Source organism: Lates calcarifer, linkage group LG5 (assembly GCF_001640805.2).
Source record: "Lates calcarifer isolate ASB-BC8 linkage group LG5, TLL_Latcal_v3, whole genome shotgun sequence".
Classification (NCBI taxonomy): domain Eukaryota; kingdom Metazoa; phylum Chordata; class Actinopteri; family Centropomidae; genus Lates; species Lates calcarifer.
The window spans coordinates 27,099,874-27,120,852 of record NC_066837.1 but is presented as its reverse complement, the minus strand read 5'-3'; the positions used below and the strand labels follow the sequence as shown (position 1 = coordinate 27,120,852).

At 39.1% G+C, this 20,979-nt stretch overlaps 3 protein-coding genes across 4 annotated transcripts; 1 reads left to right on the top strand and 2 right to left on the bottom strand.

The window, feature by feature from the left end:
* Positions 1-2,183: 2,183 nt before the first annotated feature.
* LOC108884529 (phosphatidylinositol 5-phosphate 4-kinase type-2 beta) lies at positions 2,184-12,842 on the top strand. 2 transcript variants are annotated; one of them, XM_018678462.2, is made up of 10 exons: positions 2,184-2,337; positions 5,266-5,363; positions 6,989-7,085; positions 7,218-7,370; positions 7,766-7,912; positions 8,998-9,036; positions 9,456-9,569; positions 9,748-10,009; positions 10,331-10,434; positions 11,643-12,842. In XM_018678462.2, exons 2-10 carry the CDS (start codon positions 5,299-5,301, stop codon positions 11,721-11,723), a joined length of 1,062 nt encoding a protein of 353 aa, XP_018533978.1. In that variant the 5' UTR covers positions 2,184-2,337; positions 5,266-5,298; the 3' UTR covers positions 11,724-12,842. The 2 variants fall into 2 exon arrangements, with proteins under 2 accessions (XP_018533978.1, XP_018533977.1); XM_018678461.2 differs by having other exon boundaries at positions 2,190-2,828.
* Positions 12,843-14,201: 1,359 nt separating this feature from the next.
* On the bottom strand, positions 14,202-16,665 carry psmb3 (proteasome 20S subunit beta 3). Its single transcript, XM_018678465.2, has 6 exons — positions 16,501-16,665; positions 15,454-15,638; positions 15,241-15,348; positions 14,979-15,156; positions 14,476-14,570; positions 14,202-14,374 (listed from the first exon to the last, which is right to left on the bottom strand). Exons 1-6 carry the CDS (start codon positions 16,501-16,503, stop codon positions 14,326-14,328), a joined length of 618 nt encoding a protein of 205 aa, XP_018533981.1. The 5' UTR covers positions 16,504-16,665; the 3' UTR covers positions 14,202-14,325.
* Positions 16,666-17,515: 850 nt separating this feature from the next.
* Positions 17,516-20,979, bottom strand: cwc25 (CWC25 spliceosome associated protein homolog). The gene is made up of 9 exons (XM_018678470.2): positions 20,824-20,979; positions 20,030-20,202; positions 19,636-19,872; positions 19,490-19,559; positions 19,082-19,233; positions 18,810-18,882; positions 18,521-18,718; positions 18,192-18,355; positions 17,516-18,055 (listed from the first exon to the last, which is right to left on the bottom strand). The coding sequence occupies exons 1-9, from the start codon at positions 20,839-20,841 to the stop codon at positions 17,944-17,946; spliced, it is 1,197 nt and encodes a 398-aa protein (XP_018533986.1). The 5' UTR covers positions 20,842-20,979; the 3' UTR covers positions 17,516-17,943.

Here is a 20,979-nt window from a genome sequence, read left to right as displayed (position 1 = left end):
GCTCAAATTTACAGACAGGACAGGACAGCAAAAATAAATATGATGACTACAGTATATTGTCCCTATGGTCAGAGTAAATGAAAACACTGATAATCACTATAAAGGTGAGGAATAGCAATCCACCAGTGAAGAATCAGCAGTTCCCTTAGATACTAGGGAAGACTCAAGATCACTGAAAGTTTCATTCCAAACCCTGTGAGAGCCCTGGGGACTGCTTTCTAAAATGTGAACTGGGACCATAGACGACACTGACTTCCATATTTGTGACTAGGTGTAAATGTATATAATGGAAGCTTTCTCTGAAGTTCAGATTAAAAAGACAGACTCAGTCACAACACTGATGAGGAGATAGAAATTTGGCTGACTGGACATATGGGTAGATGAATATGCTATTGAAGGTGTTGGTTGTGAACCCATAAACTGAGCTGTCATAACACTGAGACTTAAGAAATGTAAGGGAAAAAAATCACACCTGTATATATATTTCTTTGATCTTGAAGATGAACTATTCTCAAAATAAATCAACTACACTATTAAAACTGCTTGTATATTGTGGTGTAGTTGTACATCTATGAATGTTTTTAAAGGGGTACTTCAGTAATTACATATTGCATTTCCATAAAGTTGAGTGACTCACAGGAGACAGATTTTTTTTTTTTTAGTGGTCAAATTCAAAACAGTAGAGACCAAGATTTCTTGACCTGTAAGTCTCTAAAATGTGTCAAGTGCCAAAACTTTGGATCCTACACTTACCATAAGACAGCTTGGTAGTAATATTTCTTTCATTTCATATTGTAACTGAGTTGTATCACCTGATTAATTTGAAATGTCTTACTATCATCATATCTGTCTATCTAAAGTGAAAGTGAGTGAAATTTTGACACCTGTAAAAGCAGAAGCATGTGGTCAGTAGTGCGTAGATTTGTCTGTAAAGTGTTCACATCTTAGCTGGCTAACCTTTGTTCAACCCATTTTTTTTTCTCTCATTTCTGAATCTCTAACATCACAGAATCCAAAGCACAGCTGTAGATGTTTTTGAGGACACTGAAGTAATGTCTTTTGCATTGTTTATGTATTTTCTTGGAATCTGGGACATTTTACAAAGCTTCACATTCACATTCTTTTTCAAAAGATCAAGCCACAGTGTTTTTTCCCAGACAAATTTGTCTTTAGACTCTATACATTGAAAGACCTTCATGTTAGTGATTACCATTTAGAGCAGAAATAAAATATGAAAATTCCAAATACTTTTTAAGAGGTATGTTCTGACCAGAGGTGTTGATGAGAGGAAAATAGTGAAACTGAATACCAATGGCCCCAACATAGGGAGGGACCTCAAAAAGGCTGGAATTAAAAGTTTGTTTTTATCAGCAATTTTGAAAACCCATGTTATTATAAGCCATTATCATTAGTGTAATAATTAGTTTGTAGTTATAGTTTGTCTCCAAATGTGATACTTGTGATGATGCTGAGGCCTTCAGGTGACATTTGAGGCATGTTATTTAAAAAAGAAGAAAAAAGAAAATCACAATATCAAAAGAGAAAAGAAAGACACAAGTGAGAAAGAAAACAATCAGAGGGAATGCAACTGTTGACACAGCCTGCTAGCAAGATTTTGGAATGGTTTAATATTAATATTTAATATGTGATATTAGTTGGTATTTAACAGGGATAGTAAGCTATACAGCTTGCTAATAAATAAAGCAGCACTTCCTTCAGTCTCAGAAACAAAGACAAACTGAGGATAACAGACAAACTGAGCTCAAACTTCTCAAGCACTTACTTGCAGCTGTTTTCACTGAAAGGATATTTGTATTTGTAGGTCTGTTTTAATGTATATTAGAAGTATTATTCAATTTTATGATTGTAAAGCTTGTAATGTGCACTGTTTTAGCTTTTGTGTTATTTAATATATAGTAACTCTCCATTAAGGTCTGTCAACCAGATTGAGAGTGAGAGCAGGTTCTAATCCTGCATTTTCATATTTTATACTGAGGCTACCTTTTCCGTATTTTTGCTGTCTATAGACTGTGCCTTTAAGTTTCCAGCGTTTAATTAATACTACCATCCACCCTACTTGACCCGTGTGTAATCCAGATTCTGGTCCAAGATAAGGTGTGGGAAATCCTGTAATTCTCCCGGTTGCCTGCCGGTGACACTGTTGACTGCGAAGTGCAGCACAGACGCCATCTTGAGGAGACCCCAAACGCAGCGCTGGTCGGTGGTGACTGACAACAATCTCAGGCGCATCATGATGGGATTACTCACTTCTAAGTGAAACGACATCACATCAGATTTGGGTTGCAGACGTTTCAGGGAAAGGAGAGGAGCTGGTCGGCGAGTGTTCACCGCTTCGGCTTGTGTTCTTTCTTTCTTTTCTTTTTCTTTCTTTTTTTTTTTTTTTACAGAGAGAGGCTTGCTGCTGTAGCCTGATGGCCGGCTAGCTGCTCTCTGGACTCCACCGCGGCCTGCTCGGGAGGAGGAAGGGTGGTGACGGCGCAAAATGCTCTACCGCTGACTCAAGACAGTTATCCTACTCAGAGACTCGCAGCGAGTTGGACGACGAGCACGATGCACTTATAGAATTTTTAAACGCTCTTAACTTTCCGGTTTTTTGTTGTCCGTTGAGGGTCTGAACGACAGTGAGCGCCGTCTTGCGTACCCCGAATTCCCCAGCCTGAGACATGTCATCCAACTGCACTAGCGCAGCGCCTGTCAGCGCTAGCAAAACCAAGACGAAAAAGAAGCATTTTATAGGACAGAAAGTGAAATTATTCCGTGCAAGCGAGCCCATTCTCAGCGTTTTAATGTGGGGTGTCAACCATACGGTAAATACATCTTAAATGTATTGTTGTCGTTGGCGTGCGGTTTGTTTATACTGCTGTTTTGATTTAGCTAGCCTGCTAGCTTGTTAGCCAGCTGCCCTCATCTGTCAAGCCAGCTGATGCTTTATTCAGTCGCCATGTAATTTGTCTATTTCATGGATATTCGCCAAGTGTTTAGTGGTGTGCTCGGGCAGAGATGTACTGGCTGACTCAGTGCTGAGGTAGCAGCTTCCGTACAATTTGTAGTAAACTGCTGCAGCCGTGGTAGTTTAGCCGCGGTTTGCTGTGCCTCAAGTGTGTGAATTGCATGGATTTAAAGCGTATCGGTTAAACTCTCTGCAGCTTTGGCACGATTGTCAGGAAATGTGCATGTTCGTGGCTAGCTGTGCAGTCAGAAGTTAAAGCTCAGCGACAATAATCTGCAATCATAAATCTTGGATGGTGAAGTGTTTGGGAGCCAAGTCATGAGCTGCGGCTGCTGTAGTGCAGGCATGGAGTGGGAGGGGTGTGACAGGCAGCCGGAGCAGCAGGTTACACCGATTTTAAGCTTCCACAGCCGCGGACAGCACCCTGACTATTGTTTAGATAAACCTGCTCCGGGCTTTCGTTTGCAGCTCATATACTCTGTGTAAGCATGCAGTTGGTGCAGTTTATTCCATCACATCATTTTCCTATAAATAGAGCAGTAAATATATCAAATTTACTTTTGGCTGAGACTGTCCATTGCTATTAAAAGCACAGTGAAGGGCAGATTCGAATCTCAGTGAGATGGAGTGGGTTTGCACCAGCAGTTTGGTTTTGCCTGATGTACAATACACCTTGAGCTATTTTGTCAGACACCCACTCTTGCACAGTTTGATTGACACCTGGAAAGCAAGCTCTCTAGTGTGACAGAGAACTATTTGCAGGGTTGGAACTTTTGATTTGCTCTGAATGGAGGAGCATCTGGTATCTGCACTGTGGCTTATCTGATACAGCAAGGTGAAACTTGTTCTCAGGGTACCTTATTTTGGTCCCCTGGGGTCATTCAAGGTGCATTACTGTATGATTAGCACCATAGTGTTCAAATCATTTAACAGTATTTGGGTGATAAACTGACTCCTCTTCTTCTGGTCTTGACTTGCTGTTGGAGAATTACCACACAAACACACACACCAGTCACATCAATTCTGTCAGTAACTGAAGGTGGTTAATTTAGAAAACTGCTGACAGTGACAGCAGCCACAGCAGATTTGACATTTTAACCATAGAAGTGTGTGTGTCTGTGTGTGTGTATCAAACTGTGCTGATTTCTGCAAGACATAAGCACCACAAACCCTGCTAGCTCATTCAATGTAATGACACTGCGAATATAATGCATACAACCATGGAATTAATGAAACCGCTAATGATATGGTTATCACTGCAGCATCTCCAGTATTCAGCGGGTGAACTTTGGCAGTGGGTGTGTGGGTGCAGCACACAGGCCTGGTGATTTGAGGTGTGGGTGGAAAGCCGATTCAAGACATCAAACAGACTTCTCATCAAAGCGCTCTTCTTCAAGTCAGAAATTGTGTGCATTTTTAATAGTGTCCTAGCAGTGATGTTAGGGGACTTAACTTCCACACAACCTCACTTCGTGTTTACGTGATGCATTACACACTACCTGTTTGATGCTGCTAATCCGTCAGAAACCAGTCAGACTTTTTTTTTATGATGATATGTACGCAAATAATTCATCACAGCTTCAAGCTGAGGGAGAGTCTGATGAGTCTGATGTTTTTAAAGGACACCACGTGTTCATATAAAAACTCAGAGTTAAAGACACAATAACTGCTTGTCTTCATATGTCTTAAAATTATAGCTCACTTTTTTAGCGGTAGTTTTCTCCCTTAAATCTTTACCCTGTATGGCTGTTTACTTTAGTATCCATAAGGAGATTTTTCTGAAATGCATCGGTTTTAGCTCCTGCTCTGGATGTGCTTCAGCTGATAAGATCAGTGTCTGGGCACTTAGCTACGGTGACAAGAAAAACTGTCAATCTGTTTTCTGGTCTCAGAGTTAATGATTGGCGCTGCTGAGCACTCACAGGGATTTGGCAGAATGTGTACAGGTCACATGAAACTGACAATCATTGTTTTTACAAACTGAGGTGTGTTACAGGTAGTCACAGTTCTGTTGTATTTGAAATGCTTACACATATTTTTCTCAGTTTGATCCTAATCATGTGATGTTGAAGGTAAATCTTGATTTGTTTGACTGGAACTGCACAACAGTAGAGTGCTGTGTGTAGGAGTTTTGAGCTTATTTTCAAACTGTGCCCTTATTGAAAAGTCACTATTGCTGCTTTGATTTCTTATCATTCCTAAATAAATATGCTGTTATTGTAAATACCAGCTGTTATTGTAAAAGCTGCTCAGAGTCTTGACTGATCTCTCTCTTTCTCACTTCTCTCCTTCAGATTAACGAGTTAAGTAATGTGCCTGTACCAGTTATGCTGATGCCAGATGACTTTAAAGCCTACAGTAAGATCAAAGTGGACAACCACCTATTTAACAAGTAGGTACATCACAGCTTATGCACTGTCAGTGCAATCTGTTAAAGGCACAATCTGTAATCCAAATGTGAATAAAAAGGTCACCCTACCCCCAGTTCAAAACACCTGCTGCTCCTGAAATTTCTACTGAGGCACTTAGATGGTAGAATTTGGAATCGATGGCATGAATCCATGGGTCATGTGTCAACAGTTTAGTCAAGTGTTGGTGGTGTAATGGTGCAGGAAATGTTTTCCTGGCATTTTGGGTCCCTTAATAACCGATCAGCCATTGATTGAATACCACTACTTATCTGAGTATTGTTGCTGACTGCTTTCATGACTGCTTTCATGAACATGAGAATAAGTTGAGTATACTTCAGTGGCCTCACCAGTCACTAGATCTGTTACCAACACACATTTGGGATGTCATAGAACAGGAGATTGACAGCAGTGAATGTGCAGTTGACAAATCTGCAAAAAGTATGTGATGCAACAATGGATATATTACAACGGGGTCAGGTTGCAATCACAGAAGGAGTGTTGTCAAAGTGCCAATGAGCACTTAACTGATCAGCTTTGCAATTCAAATCACCCTCATGGCAAAGTAGCAGTATAGGGCTGAAGTAGTGTAGTGATTTCTTCTGTAATGTTAAGAATAGTAGAGGTATAGCCCCATTATACTGTGTTTGTCCATCACATCCTGTTTTTTGTCTGTGCATCTTATCTATGTTTGTTGACATGATTTTGAAGATCCTCAGTACATCTAATAATATTGCAGTGTGGTTTCTTTGGTGCATATGATGCTTTAAGAATGTGCATATTAAAATGAGAATTCCCAGATCAAACCACTAACCAGTAATTATTATCATCAAACATAAGGAAGCTTAAAGGGACATTTGGGTATTTTTTATTCTCATAATTATGACCATTGTGACTGTCTCGCTAACTTTGCACTGGTCATCTCCTTCATCAAGGTTCAGATATACAAATATCAAATTAACATGACTCATTGGTCAGAATGGCCACAATTATGTGAATAAGACAGAAGTTTTTTTTTTTTTTTTTTTTTTTTTTTTTTTTTTTTTAAAGACAGAATTTCTCTTTATGTTGGCATTCAGAATCAAAGTTTCATTGTGAAAGCCAGCAGTACAGGCATGCTGAAACTTTGATGTTGTATATAAATCTAATTCTTTTATTTTTCAAACTTGAGGCCTAAGTTATCAATTCAGTAATAATTTGGTTGGCTCTTATAGTTGTTGTATTTACATACATTGTTTTGCATTTCTTGAATGAAATTACTGGCTTGTGCTGCTAGGAGTACAAGATGTCCACAATAGAAAGAGTCATTTCTACATATAGGGCATTTTTACAGACTTGGTTTTAGTTAAGTTTACTTTGTTGTTCATTGAACTGAATAGCATTTTTACCTAGTGAACAGGCAGCACCAAAGGTTATGCTTGCGACTACAACAATTGATTGGAAAATGAAAACAATACATGTCAACCCTACATTGTATTATTGTTTGTGCATGAATCAAACAAAGCAGAAATAAAGCTGACAGTTACTCTTCTTCCGCATTTTCACTGATGAGCCTCTGTGCTCCTGTTTGTTGTCCTGACTATGTGACTCTCTGTCTCTTCTCTGTCAGAGAAAACCTGCCTAGTCGCTTTAAGTTCAAAGAGTACTGTCCCATGGTGTTCAGAAACCTGAGGGAGAGGTTCTGCATTGATGACCAGGACTACCAGGTGAAACACTTGTAGCTAAGAGATACAACAATCTGTGATGAGTGAAGTGTAACAAAAATTCTCAAAAGCTGTTGGGGAGTTTGAAATTTATATTTTGAAGTAAAGATGTATCTGTATGCCTTTCTTTGGCAGAACTCTCTGACAAGGAGTGCCCCACTCAACAGCGACTCCCAGGGTCGCTTCGGCAGCCGCTTCCTATCCAGCTACGACCACCGGTTTGTTATCAAAACCGTGTCCAGTGAGGACATCGCTGAGATGCACAACATCCTAAAGAAGTATCACCAGGTAGAGGCCCTCAAACCCCCACAATGGACTGTGAGAGCCAGATAGAGCTGGCAGAATCAAACATTTTTGATTAAGTACCTCAGTTATCTATTACATTGTCTCATGTGGAGAACTAGTTTTGTTGCTTTCAAACTGTTTTTAATCCAAACATTCAGTGTTTATGTAGATAGACTTTAGAAGAGAAATTTAGGATCATCAGTCTGTGAAAATAACTAAAAAAGTTTCTTTCATTTGTATCTGAAGTCACGCATACATGTAAATGCTGCAGCACTGCAGAGATGATGACTGTAGAGCAGGGCTGTGTCCAGTTTAAATCAGTTTTTATACTGTGTATTTAATTCCTCACTCCCACACCTCTGTTACACTCTGTGCTCTCCTCCCCTGATTGTCTCCAGTTTATAGTGGAGTGTCATGGCAACACGCTGCTTCCTCAGTTCCTGGGCATGTACAGGCTAACAGTGGACGGGGTGGAGACCTACATGGTGGTGACCCGGAATGTATTCAGCCATCGCCTCACTGTACACCGCAAATATGACCTGAAGGTAGGCTATGTAGGTTACTGTACATGTGTGATATGCAACTACATCATTAAAAAATCTATCATTGTAGTTAAATATTAAAAAACACTAACACATGTTGACTGCACACAGTATCAAAGAATCACAGACTCAGAAGTGAATACCATAGACACAAACTTCAATTACACATAAGAATCCCTCATCACACCTGCAATTGCCCAATGAATGAAGTCTTTGTCAGTGTAGTAAGATACATACAGATATATGAGTAGTAAATAACACCTACAATGAAAATGAATGGAAAAATGAAGAAATAATAGAAAAAAACAAAACAGCCTTAGCCTTACTAACATAGCAAACCTGACTTCCTAACTCAACTGTCTGCAGTCCAGTTGCATTGTAGGTAATGTAGGCACCAGGTTTTAAGGAAATTCAATGAAATTTGCATCCTAATTCAGTTCATTTAAAGGATATAGGTCAGATCTTGTGCAAGTGTGTGAGACTGAAGCTTCAGATTGTCTCTCTCTGAGACTGTCATACTGATATGCCTTTGTCTTGTTTTAACAGCTGGTGCATCAGGGAAACCTGCTTTGTTTTTCACAACTGTTTCATCATTTATGTTTACTATATTTTGCATGCACTCCTTTAATATGTAGGTTGTGGCTTAAGATAAATGTGGTGATGATTTAAATTTCTAGTCTGACTGACATCAATCAACTAAATAGTCGTCTCAGTTTTTCTGTCAGAAGTAAGAAAAGGGCCTGTAAGTGACTGTAAACGCAAAAATTCATAACCTGGTCAAATTTACTAGAGATCACAAATCTAGCTCATCAATAAAAAAATAAAATACAGTTCTGGACTTCTTCTGAATATTGTAGTGCAGCAGCTGTGAACACAGCATACACACTGCACATGTCTTTACTCTCCCTTCATAGCATATGCTTTTCCTCCTGCCAAGTATTCTCTGGAGGAAACAACATTACTTTCTAACACTGACAGTTTAAAAAAGACGCTGAGGATAAGAAGGTAATATGCCAACAATCCCTCTGATATATCTGGAGCTGGCTTTCAATTAATTCTATTTTTATTCTTATTTCCCTCATTTTTAGGGTTCTACAGTCTCTAGGGAAGCCAGCGACAAGGAGAAGGTACGTTTTATTTCTGTGTACTAACAGCTGCTGACATGATGGAACAAAAATAAATACCCTTAGCTCACCCCAGAGACAAACTTGTCAAATGACAGTTAAATTAAGTAATCATAAGTAAGCAGATGTATTTTAGTAGTAACCTTTGTACTGTATTCATGCTTTCAGTGTATAACGCTCAGTTGTTAGACAATTATTCATTGCTAGTTATTGTAGTGCGACTTCTGCTTTTCAGTCAGACCATATTTATGACTATCTCTATGTATTTGCTAAAATGTGACAATTATACTATTTAATATTGTCTGTACCTGTTATTGCTCTTAAAATTTGGATTCCAATTTTGGGTAAACTTTTGTCAAACATTGAAAACCAAAGTTTTCCCTGTTTCTTTCTTGATACCATGACACTTGCTCTCTCTTCAGGCTAAAGAACTCCCCACTTTTAAAGACAACGACTTCCTCAATGAAGGCCAGAAGCTGCAGATAGGAGATGACAACAAGAAGTACTTTTTGGAGAAGCTAAAACGGGATGTAGAGGTGAGAAATATATCTACGTTTTCATCCAGTCTGATGTAGAATTGAGCAATCAACCAACTAGTTGTGCTCCACTGAGGATATTTTTACTCAGTAAATGTATATTTTTTGGAGAAGCATTAAAAGCACTAACAAAGCCTTTGACTGAGTGCTTCCTGTGTGTATCATATGTGTTTGTCAGTTCCTGGCTACCCTAAAGATCATGGACTACAGTCTCCTGGTGGGCATCCATGATGTGGAGAGGGCAGAGCAGGAGGAGATGGATGTGGAGGGTGCAGGAGAGGAGGAGGAGTACGAGAATGATGGGATGGGTGGTGGCGTGCTAACTGGTTCCTTCGGCACGCCTCCCGACAGCCCCGGAAACCCTCTCAACTGTGGAGGATTCTTCGGCCCCGGGGAATTTGACCCCTCTGTGGACGTTTACGCAATCAAGAGCCACGACAGTGAGCGCCTCCTTGGCATCCATCTGACACAGCAGCTTACTAAATTAAGTACAGGCAGCTGATGAGATGATCTATCTGTTGAAGAGAGTTTGTGTAATATTGTTTTTCATGGTTTGTTTATTTAACATTTACTTAAATTCCAGGCATTTTTGGCAGGCAGTTATAGCAATATGTTCATAACAAAAAATACTCATTTTCTGTATCGGTTGAGTTAAGAGCTTTCAAAACTGAGGAATGGAATGGACAAAAGTAAACAATAGCATGGAAGCTTTAATCACTGTAAATCACTGTGAAAGTAAAATGTTTTTGTTTTTGTGCCAGGTGCTGTGAAGAAGGAGGTATACTTCATGGCTATCATTGACATCCTCACGCACTATGACGCTAAGAAAAAAGCTGCACATGCTGCCAAAACTGTGAAACACGGGGTGAGTGTAAAGACTACGTCATGATTCATATATTTATGGCTACACATAAAAAGACAGAAAACTATGGAGAAGAAATGCTATTTCATCAGTATCGTTTCATATTCAACAGTTTTATTATTTCATTTTTATTTCAAAATGGCCTTTTTCATAAGTGTATTTACTTCATGAATTCACTTTTGATTAGTTTTCACCTGTGTCTGCCCTCACCTATCAGCCAATCAGATGTGCCCTCAGCCTACCAGCAGGTGAACAGTCAGTGATCCAGCTGGATCCAGTTAGCTTTAACAGCTTAAGAGAAAGACTCTTTAGAGTTGTGTGTCATTCTCTGAGAACATCATTAGAATAACAACTCAGCTGAGGTCATTCTGAATGAGCCAGGTAGCTGCTGCTGCTGCTGCTAACATTGGCTTTAATGCTGAATAATAAATCACAACTCACAACCCAACCCTGCTAGTTAGCAGGCTAGCATGTAGCATGTGTAGCATTGTTAAGCTAAATAAAAGGAAAAGCAGCTGCCCTTAGGTGGTTGGTTCATAGTAACTGTAGATTTGTTGGCATTCTAGCTATCAGGAGCTAACAATATTAAATACTGGTAACAGTTTGTGAGCTTGCTGTGAGAACCTGAGTGCAGGTGATTAGCTGAAATAAAAAAAACTACAATGAAGTAAAAATTAACATAATAGTAATAGGTTTAGTTTTCCTAATTGATTAAATTAGAAACTGGTTCAGTTAGGGTTAGGAGTTAGGGTCCTGAAGTCTGGAAAAAAGACGTCAACTGTCAGAAAATTAATCATCAGAAATTTTGATAATTAATATATTATCATTTTCACAGCATCATTTTAAAGCAAAAATACATAACATCCTGTGCTTCTAATTTGTTGCATTGCTGAGGATTTGATGTTTTATAACATTATTAGGGCAATACCTTCAGATTGGATTTTGGACCGTTGGATCAATAAAACAAGAAAGGGATCTGTGATGGCATTTTTTTTCTACTGTGTGGTATTTTATGGGCCTAACAAATAAATGTTAAATAGTTTGAAGAATCACCAGATAATCATTTAACAGTAGTTAGTTGCCAGTGAATGGGATGGTCAAGCCATGTGTCAAATCCTAGGGCCGCTGGAAGTGCATTTCAGTCAATGTAGCACAAAAAACTGCAATCAGAAGTATTTATGTCCTCACATATTGTCTTTGTTGTTTTGCAGGCGGGGGCAGAGATCTCGACGGTGAACCCGGAGCAGTACTCCAAACGATTCTACGAGTTCATGTCCAACATTTTATCATAGACTCACCTCCCATCTCCCAGTCCAGCCAGTCACTTCCTGTCATAGATCTGTCAAATGCCACGCACTTATTTCTTTTTCCCACCTCAGCATAGGTCCGTCTCCCTCATGTCTCTCTACCCCCTTAAAAAAAAAAAAAAAAAAAAAAAAAACTACCCATGTCCTCTCCCAGCCAGGACCGGTCTGGCAGGATGGATGCAACAAGCCTGTTACACTCTCCCACAGAAACACACCACTACCACCACCCTCCTGGCTCCCTCATCCACTGCAAGGAAAACTCATGAAACCTCTCACCGAATTTGGAACGACACCCCGATAATCTCCCTGTCCTTTGTTTTTTTTTGTTTTTGTTAATTTATATGCTCCCCAGTCCCCCTCAGCCTCCTCGTTACTCCTCACGCCAGCACGGAAACTGTCTCACTAATGCCTTGAACGAGTGTGTCAGCTTCAGCAGTTAACAGTTCGTTAGTATAGTCTCTTCGGTTTCTGTTCATGTTCTTGTTGTTCTTATGATTTCTATAAGACACAGACACACACACACACACACATACACACATACATACATACATACATACAGATGCAGAATGGTCAGATTGCATGACAAACTCTTGGACAGTTGCCATCAGGCTTTTTCTCTCAGTAAGAAAAAAATATGTACTGCTGACAAATTGGAACAACAGGATAAACACATTCATGTATAATGGTGTATTAAGTAAATGAATGCAATATCAAAAATGCATGGCTGATGTGTACATGAGGCTCCACCAGTAAGTTGAAACATCAAACCACTGAAACTTAGCATCTGAGTGTTATGACTAAAACAAAAAAGAGAAAAAAAATTGGTGTTTGAATGTTATGTTGCCATATTGTTTTTGAATATTTTTGAAATTTTAACCGTGAGCTTGGTGGAGGTTGGTCTAAGAAAAAAAATTCACATTAAAAGGGGAATTCTGCAGCAAATACTTGTTTTATTACCATAAGGATCATTTTTATATCTTGTTTACATTAATGTAGCAATTTTGTGTTTGTATACAGTATTGTTTTGTTACCAACAAACATTAGAAAAAGAAAAAAAGGTTACTTGAAAATGGTTCATTGCATATTAAAGGGAGTTTTATCTTGTTTTTGTTGTTTGGCTATGCTTATTTCTTCAGTGACTCTTCATCCTCTAGTCTATGACAGGCTTACGTAATGTGCTGCTAATGAATATCCTTCAGATGAATTAGTCGTCAAAGCCTAATCACACATGTATCTACGTTCAGACTGTTTTTCATCCAGTTAAGTTTAACCTTTTTCCCACCCTGCCTGTATATTTCAGGAACAATTTTTTAGAAAGTATCCTTAGCCTCAGCTTGGTGGTGTGTTTAGATGCTGCATACATCACGTGATAACAGCCCGACTATCTCCAATTCTCCATGATAATTGAGGAAACATCACCCACTCTGGAAGAACATGAGATGCAGTTGAAAGCTCTAGAAAAAAGTTTGTAAGTAGACCTAAAGTAAAGATGCAGTTAAGCAGAATTATCAGGTCATTGAGGCTGGTTAATTTAAAAGGGTACTCAAGCAATCAAGTATCTGAATTTCAGCCCCTAGTATGGACCGAACTCAAAACATTGCTAAAACCCAGTTTCCACAGTGCATCATCCTAGCAAACTTCCATGTCCATCAAACTATGAACCCCAATTTATAAAGGAGGCTTTGAAAATGTTAAGTTTGTAATGTCAAGCTGAGAAAACTGATATCATCAGTTGTTTTTTTTAGCTATACATTTTAGAAAGCTCCCCAGAGCCCCATAAGATACTGAACTGTTATATATATATATATATATATATGAGTGCACTCTCCACTAAGAGTTAACAAAACTGTCACCAAATATTATCAGCAATCATTAATTATTATAATTATTATCAGCAAATATATCATGGCTGAATCATACCGATATTTGTTTTAGAAACATTATCACTGAGATACAAAGTGATCTTTTTCACAAAGTCTGTGGTTTAAACTGTTAATCCTGGATGACGGGGAGTTTGAAATCACTAGACTATGTCCATGCAAAATTAATGGACAAGTAAAAAGAAAGGAAAAGAGATTTTCAAATAAAACATGTTTGTCATCGGCCTTTAGGATTCTCTGTCACAAAATGTCACAGATCATGGTGTGCACAGTTTTAAAGACAGTTATTATGAGGATGCCTCTGTAGTGAGTCACTAGTGTAGTGCTACTTTAGGATGCATAAAAATTGATTTAATTAAGTTTCAGAACTCTAACTGCTCCTCACATCTGTAATCATACAATTTATAAAGCAAGTCACAGATTTTCACGTCAGCTAACCCTACCGCCATCACCTTCCCCAAATTCTTTTTAAATGATAAATTCAGTTGAAAAGTATGTCGCTGTGTTTTGGTGGGGAGTTTTCCAAAGAGATATGAAAAGTAAAGGCAAAGAGGTCAAAATTCTAATCATGACATGAATCACGTTCATTGTCTAAACCTATACTCATTTATTGAACAATACCAATAAGAAAAAAATGAGTACAAGCGCTGTTTATCATTTTTATACAAAACATATGCATTGGTGAAGTGTGGGGAGAAACAGAAGCTCTAGTCCATCCTGGCCTTCAGGGTTCGTGTGGTGATCTTGTCTTTCTCACTGAAAGAGAAACGAAAAGACAATCACTGTCAATCACCGCAAACCTGTCATTCCAGCTAACCCTAAGCTCTGCATACTGCGCTTCTTATCACTGTACTTACATGACATGTACAACAACTCCCATGCCAGACACTGCATCCCTGTCAACCGCATTCAGCATTGCCTGGGAGATGGTCTCAAACAGGTCCTCTGGTTCCTGCATGATGAAACAAATTTCTCAGTTAAGTCAAGATTTCTAACAAATTTTTAACTGAAGAACACTTGTGGCCAAAATAGCTGAAACCTTGGTACACTGCACAAGAAAAGTGATGTCTTTAACAACTAACACACAATAGATACAGATAGAGAGAGCTCTTCACATAGAGAGAGTTTCAACACTGTGTTGCAATGTGTTGTGTCGCTTGTTGGCTATGGAAAACCTGTCTTACCAATTTTCCACATGCCACATAAGGAAATGTATACGGAATTCATTTAAATATACAAAAATGCACACCTAAGGCTCATCATTAGCTCGTAGGACAATGCAAACATGATATGTATAAAATGAGATGAATACTCATTTGCATATAAATAAACTTAATAATAAATTTCACACACTACTTACCATGTCCGGCTCCCACAAAGATTCACACATGCCGTACATCTGCTCCGAGCAGGTGCCGCTTACAACAAAGTCTTCTGTCACCATGGGGCAGCCAATCAAATCCAAGGAGCAGATGAATGGCTCAAAGGTTTTGGGATCTAGTCCAGCGATCACAGGCTCGATGTAGTATGGCCCAAACCTAATGAGAGGATCACACGTTAACCACGTTGTCTTATACCTTTCATCTGACCACAAGTGGACAGATGTAACCTCACTCACTCACCTCCTCTCGTACAGCAGGTTGGACACCATGCTCATAAACGTCTTGGGCTTGATTTGGCGACCCTCCTTCAGCTCATACAGGTTCAGTCTGAATTTAAGCCTCTGAGCTCTATATACAATACAGACACATACAAATACCATCAGTGTCATCAGAGAGGTGAAAAACTGCTCTGCCACTCTGACAGGGAAATAAACTGAGGATTAACACACTCACACTGTCTGAACATCAGTGGCCAGTCCAGCCAGCCCAATGTGCAGCCTATCTCCCATGGGGAAGATCTTCTGGAAATCTGTGGTGACCATCTGAGCCTGAATGCCAAACCTCCGGTCTGCTGCTATCGCTACACAGTTCTTCCCCCGCATCGCCATGACGGCCCCTCCATTGTAGGACATAATAGACTAAATGAAGACAAAAAGGAGAAAGGTAAAAATACAGTAAATACGTCTGCAACGTTTAACTAATATAAAATATACATTTTTTCCACCAAATAATATTATGTATGAAATGTATTTATTGCACTACATACACTTAAAAGCAGAAAAACATTCATCCATTACATTATTTCTAACCTACGTGTGTAATCATACAGCAGTTACTTAAAATAGCTCAAACTGGAACTAACAAAAAAAAGAACAGTAAAATACGACATGCTGTTATGTGACATGAACATTGAATATTCATTTTGGTGTTAAATATTTGTGAACCAAATTATATGCAGATGTAAAAACACCATTAAGTGCTTGTTCAGATTGTGGATATCTTGATAGTTTGCTGCTGACAGTTGTTAACTAGCTTAAGCTGAAGCTTCAGCTCATCAGGCTGAAGATGTTTCATCGAACACTGGCTGATGTTTACACAAATTCAAATACAGTTGGGTTTAAATCTAAATTAATCCCCGTTTTAAAAACAAAAGGAACTTGCTGTACAAAATCCAATGTTAGCTCATGTGCAGTTTGGGAAAGCTAAGTATTTAGCTTTCCGGCAATCGCCGGCTATCACTTAATTCTTATTTTTCTCAGTTATTAGCTGAATCATTTCTTTTAAATGACGTTATATGGGGAAATTACGCTAACTCGTGAGATCTGGCGTTAAATCTGTTTTCATTGTATATTATCTGACTTAGTGCAGCATGCTAAAAATGTTAATGAGCTAACAACATTAGCTCAACCAAGCTCTTGAAACTGTTAACCTTACTAACTCATTTTAAATCCTTCTACACAACAAACCGTCCGCAAATGATCTACTGTATGATGTTCTTACCATTGTGAAGGTATGGTGTGTTTTTCACGGCTAGGACTTGCAAACTCCACTTCTTCTGAGCTATTCTGTGGGGATGTTAGCTTTCCACAGTGACTACACGATTTAGAAACACAGAAAACAGACTAACTTGGTTTTTTACGTCACCGTTTGCGCAAAGATGATTGGCTGTCTGAACGTCCCTTGGTGCAAAGCGTAACTGTCATTGGAGATTATGGGCGCTGGCGAGTATATACCGTCTATGCTGGCGAACTGCATAGCTTGGTTGAGGTGCATCATAGCGAAACCAAAAACGACAGGTTTCTTAAAAATGCTTGAGATGAGTTTGGTGCGGTTCTATCACCGCCAAGTTCAGTCCTCTGCTGACCCTCGCCGGGATAGATATGATTCAAACGATTTTTGTTATCGGTTCAGGGAACCTGTTGTTTTTCTGCTAACCGAATAATGGTGATATCAATTCCAAAAAGTCGAAAAGAAGTCCTAGCCTGTCCTTGAACAGCATCAAAAATGAAGTAAATTCAAATGTTTAGCTAACACAGGCAACTACCTATTCACATTTCCTCAGTTGTAACGACCAAATTCAAAAAACAAAATTTAAAAATGTATTATCGAAATTCTGACCGATTTATATCTTGTCTGATGATATCTAAATTACCTTAATTCTTTTAGACCACACTGAAGATTTTTACCACTGTGAATTGAATTATCATCACAGTAATAATAACCAGCCCTTGTGTTCAAACTTACGTGAGATTTTATTTGACTTTTTATATTTATCTGTCATTCCAAGAGCTGCTAAATAGTGTTTCATTGTTTTTTGGAACAGTGATAATAAAGACCTATTCCTATTATTGTCATATCAGGTGTGGCATTTTATGTAACCTGGAGATGTTCCACTGTTTATGATGGTGTTGATGTGAATATTTAGCCAAGATAATCTTTTACCGTTTGTTTTAACTAGCTGATTCAGAATAAGAGTGAAAATACAGGGCTGTTTATGAAAAGAAACAAATCCAGAGACTCTGGAAATATGTTTTTATTCCAGTTGCCACTCACAGGAGTACACTAAGTAACAAACATACATTACAAAAAACCTTGAGTAAAAAAAAAAAAAAAACAGTCCTATTACAGTGTGAAAACAAAAACAGTATACTGTACAGAGTTCAGATCACATGAACTTTAAAGGGGTACTGACTTAATGGAATCATAATCATAATAGACTGTTTGCATTTGTCTGAAATATAAATTATACCATCACTGTGGAATCTGTCTTTCAAAATACAAGTCAGGACAGTTTCAGTTCCCCATTGGAACTCATCACAGGCTAAAACCACATCATCCATCCTCCTGTCTCAGTACAGTTGAGGGACAGACAAATGAGTGGATGGCATCTTCTTGCCAAGTGTTTTCAGTCAGCTGATACACTGTTTTAAATGTGTTGTGTCTTCATCTTTTCATGAAGTTGTCCAAGGAGGCTGGTGTCCTTTGAATAGAGTGGATATTCCTCTTCACCCTGTCTTCTAAGGATGAGCTGGAAGCACTCTCCAACTTCATGTTACTGCAAGAAAAAAGGGTGTCTTACTGAGGCTGAAAATTAAACATGCAAGAAGGATTCAAAATGAAGAGACACCAGGTGAACATTATTAGTGCATTTACAGGAGACATGAGTGCAGAAACGTCACACAGAAACTTACTGGATGAAGCCAGCATGGCGGTCATGCTTGGCATTTTGTTCCCGTTGCCTTTCCTGCTCATCTTGCCTCTTGTATCTCTTCACATTATTCTCCCTGTCCTCCTCCCTCTGCTTGGCCTCATTCATCATCTCCTGCCTCTTTCGCTCCAGGTCTTCTGAAGAGAGCTTCCTGGTGACAAAGGTACAACATGGCAGCAACATTACAGAGGGGGTTTAAGATTGAATAATAACATTCTAATAATAGCAAAGTGCTAATACGAATGGCATAATTCCATAGTATTTGAACTATGGTTATTCATTTGGCGTCATCAGTGATTGAACAACTCATACTTGGACACAGTGGTTCCTCTGTCTGTGGTAACGCTCTCTCTGTGGGCTGGCAGCTCTGGGTTCTACCTTCCGGTCATTTCTGTGCGAGGAAGAGCGATTGTCCCTGTGGTTCCTGTGAGGTGATCGGGAGCGGCTCCTCTCATGGCGCCCTGAGTGACTGGAGGGAGCTGAGGACTGGTGATGTCTGCCAGCAGGGAGCTGAAAATGAATGTTCGGACTTATAGGGGTTCTGGTTCCAGTGAGAAATGAATCACTAAAATCATTAGTTACATCTCTGCTTCTCTCTGACCTGTAGGCCGTAGCCTGGAAGATGATGGGAACGAGACTTGGTGTCTGCTGAAGAGTCATCTTGTGAACGTGACCTAAAAGTAGATCAAAGACAATAATTAACATGGTTTATTTAACTTAGTGAATTGATTTAATGCCTTTTGTGTGCCGAAACAGCTTTAACAGTTTATATTCCATGATAGAGAACATATTTACCATTTCATTTCCTATATATTGCTGCTTGAGCACACATGTATATGTTCCAGTTATTTGTTAAACACTCTCCTTGGATACCTGTGTTTTTTCTCATCTTCCTCGCCTGAGCTCGAACTCGAACTCCTCCTCTTGTGCTTCTTTTCCTTTCTCCTCTCTTTGTCTCCTTTCTTCTCCCTTTTTTCCTTCTTCCTCTTCTTTTTTTTGTCTTTCTTGTCAAGATTTTGGCGTAGCTGTGAGAGATATGACTCAAGTTTTACCAGAAATAAAAAAACTTGACAGTATCAGTTAAGTTAGTGGAAACAGTGCTGAAAATGCTAAGAAGGCCCATCAAAATACATGAAGTAGTGAGCTGGTTATTTTACAGAGATCAAAAACAACAAATATATAAAAGAACATTTGTCCATCCGCATGTACAGTACAGTACAATAACAGATGACAGCATTATAATAGTTATACCATGTAATCGCATCAAAGTAGTAATTTTACCATTTCTTTGATCTTCTTCATCTTTACTGGATTAGTCAAGACTTCCCTCTTCTTTTCTTCCTCACGTTTCCTTTAGAACACAAACAAAATATCAACTAATTTGCCACATTGTAACACAACTTCAGTACAAATTACACAAAACTAACCTGATTTCAAAGAGTGGGTCTTCCCTGATCTTGGCAGCCAGGTCAAGGCTGGAGGCAGGGGTGGCAGGGTTGAAGATGGACCCAGGCAGGAGGCCGGTCTCGGTCGATGGGCCGCTCTCTGGCTCCTCGTATTGGTCGGTGATCTGCTTGTCGATGGGACGTCCCAGCAGATACTCATCTCTGGACACCTGACCAGCAGGGCCCTGGTACATCCAGTCCAGGCGGTCGTCCTTCTTTCTGTCATCACACAAAAAATATAACATGACTTAGATACTACTCTTATATTTGACATTTTTAAAGTATTTCCTGTTTGTGTAATTCATGTTCCGGCTCCACTGTATGGTGCCTTAACCACCAAAGCATTGTTGTTGATAATGTGATTAAAAAAACTCACTTGATGGCACCAGTGTCCTCTGCATATCTGGTCATTTCTTCTCGAGCTCGTTCCTCTTTCAGCTCTTTTTGGAGCTCCTCGATCTTCTTGCGTTCAGCTTCATATTTCTGCTCAGCTTTCCAAACACGCTCAATGTTTTTCATAGTCTGGGGATGCCAGCTCTTTTTCAGGTTCTGGCAGAAGGCAAGGAAAAACATTTTGTTGCTGTATCAGTGAAAATGATCAGGTGTTACATTTAGTCTGCATAATAACTTTGAATGGGATTAGCAGTATTGCCCTGAAAGCAATCAGTAGCTAACAGAGATTTAATGAACATGACCTCACACTACTTTGATATTTATCCACTTGTTGGCACTTACTAAAATGATCTAGTATAATAACAATGTTCTACTCGGAATCCATACGGTCTTGAGGTATATTCGGCATATTCTGAAACAGAATATTTCAATTTATATATCTTGAATTTCACAACTAACTCTAGAATCTAACGCTCAACCTGTAACGTTGACATTGAGTTAATGTCAATTCACCTTAGGGCTGTTTATATCAGTAGTAGCTGCTAAAATATCTGCTCCTCATAGGAAGACAACAAAGTCAAAGCAAGTATTGCTGAATTTAATTGTGGCTCGTTAAAAAAAAATCCCAACAGGTATTAAGTCGTGTTGTAACGGCTGTGTAGTCCCCACAAATCAAACAAATATCTATAAACAACCATAGTGGGAATGGAGTTTTGTATCGTCAGTCTCTACACAGCGGAGAAAGCGCCTATCGTGGATGAGACAGTTCATACATACCAGATCGCCGCCCCCCATCTTGAAAAATTTGTCGCTTCAGTCCAACAAGAAAGACTACCGGACAAATTTGTCCTTTAACGATAAAAGGTGGAACAACGAAAGTTTAAGGCTAGCTAAAAATGGAGCCACAGAGACTTATGTGTGACGTTTTTAATG

What these genes read in the sequence shown, in the direction of transcription:
- psmb3 (XM_018678465.2), bottom strand. An exon ending in GCCACTGATGTTCAGACAGT is followed by an intron (nt 15,349 to 15,453) that starts GTGAGTGTGTTA and finishes TATTGTATATAG; the next exon opens with AGCTCAGAGGCTTAAATTCA. An exon ending in GGAGTTGTTGTACATGTCAT is followed by an intron (nt 14,375 to 14,475) that starts GTAAGTACAGTG and finishes TTTCTCTTTCAG; the next exon opens with TGAGAAAGACAAGATCACCA.
- LOC108884529 (XM_018678461.2), top strand. Translation starts at nt 2,685, where the DNA reads ATGTCATCCAACTGCACTAGCGCAGCGCCTGTCAGCGCTAGCAAAACC. An exon ending in TGTGGGGTGTCAACCATACG is followed by an intron (nt 2,829 to 5,265) that starts GTAAATACATCT and finishes TCTCTCCTTCAG; the next exon opens with ATTAACGAGTTAAGTAATGT. An exon ending in TCCTAAAGAAGTATCACCAG is followed by an intron (nt 7,371 to 7,765) that starts GTAGAGGCCCTC and finishes GATTGTCTCCAG; the next exon opens with TTTATAGTGGAGTGTCATGG.
- cwc25 (XM_018678470.2), bottom strand. An exon ending in GACCCACTCTTTGAAATCAG is followed by an intron (nt 19,560 to 19,635) that starts GTTAGTTTTGTG and finishes TGTGTTCTAAAG; the next exon opens with GAAACGTGAGGAAGAAAAGA. An exon ending in CGCCATGCTGGCTTCATCCA is followed by an intron (nt 18,056 to 18,191) that starts GTAAGTTTCTGT and finishes TTTTTCTTGCAG; the next exon opens with TAACATGAAGTTGGAGAGTG.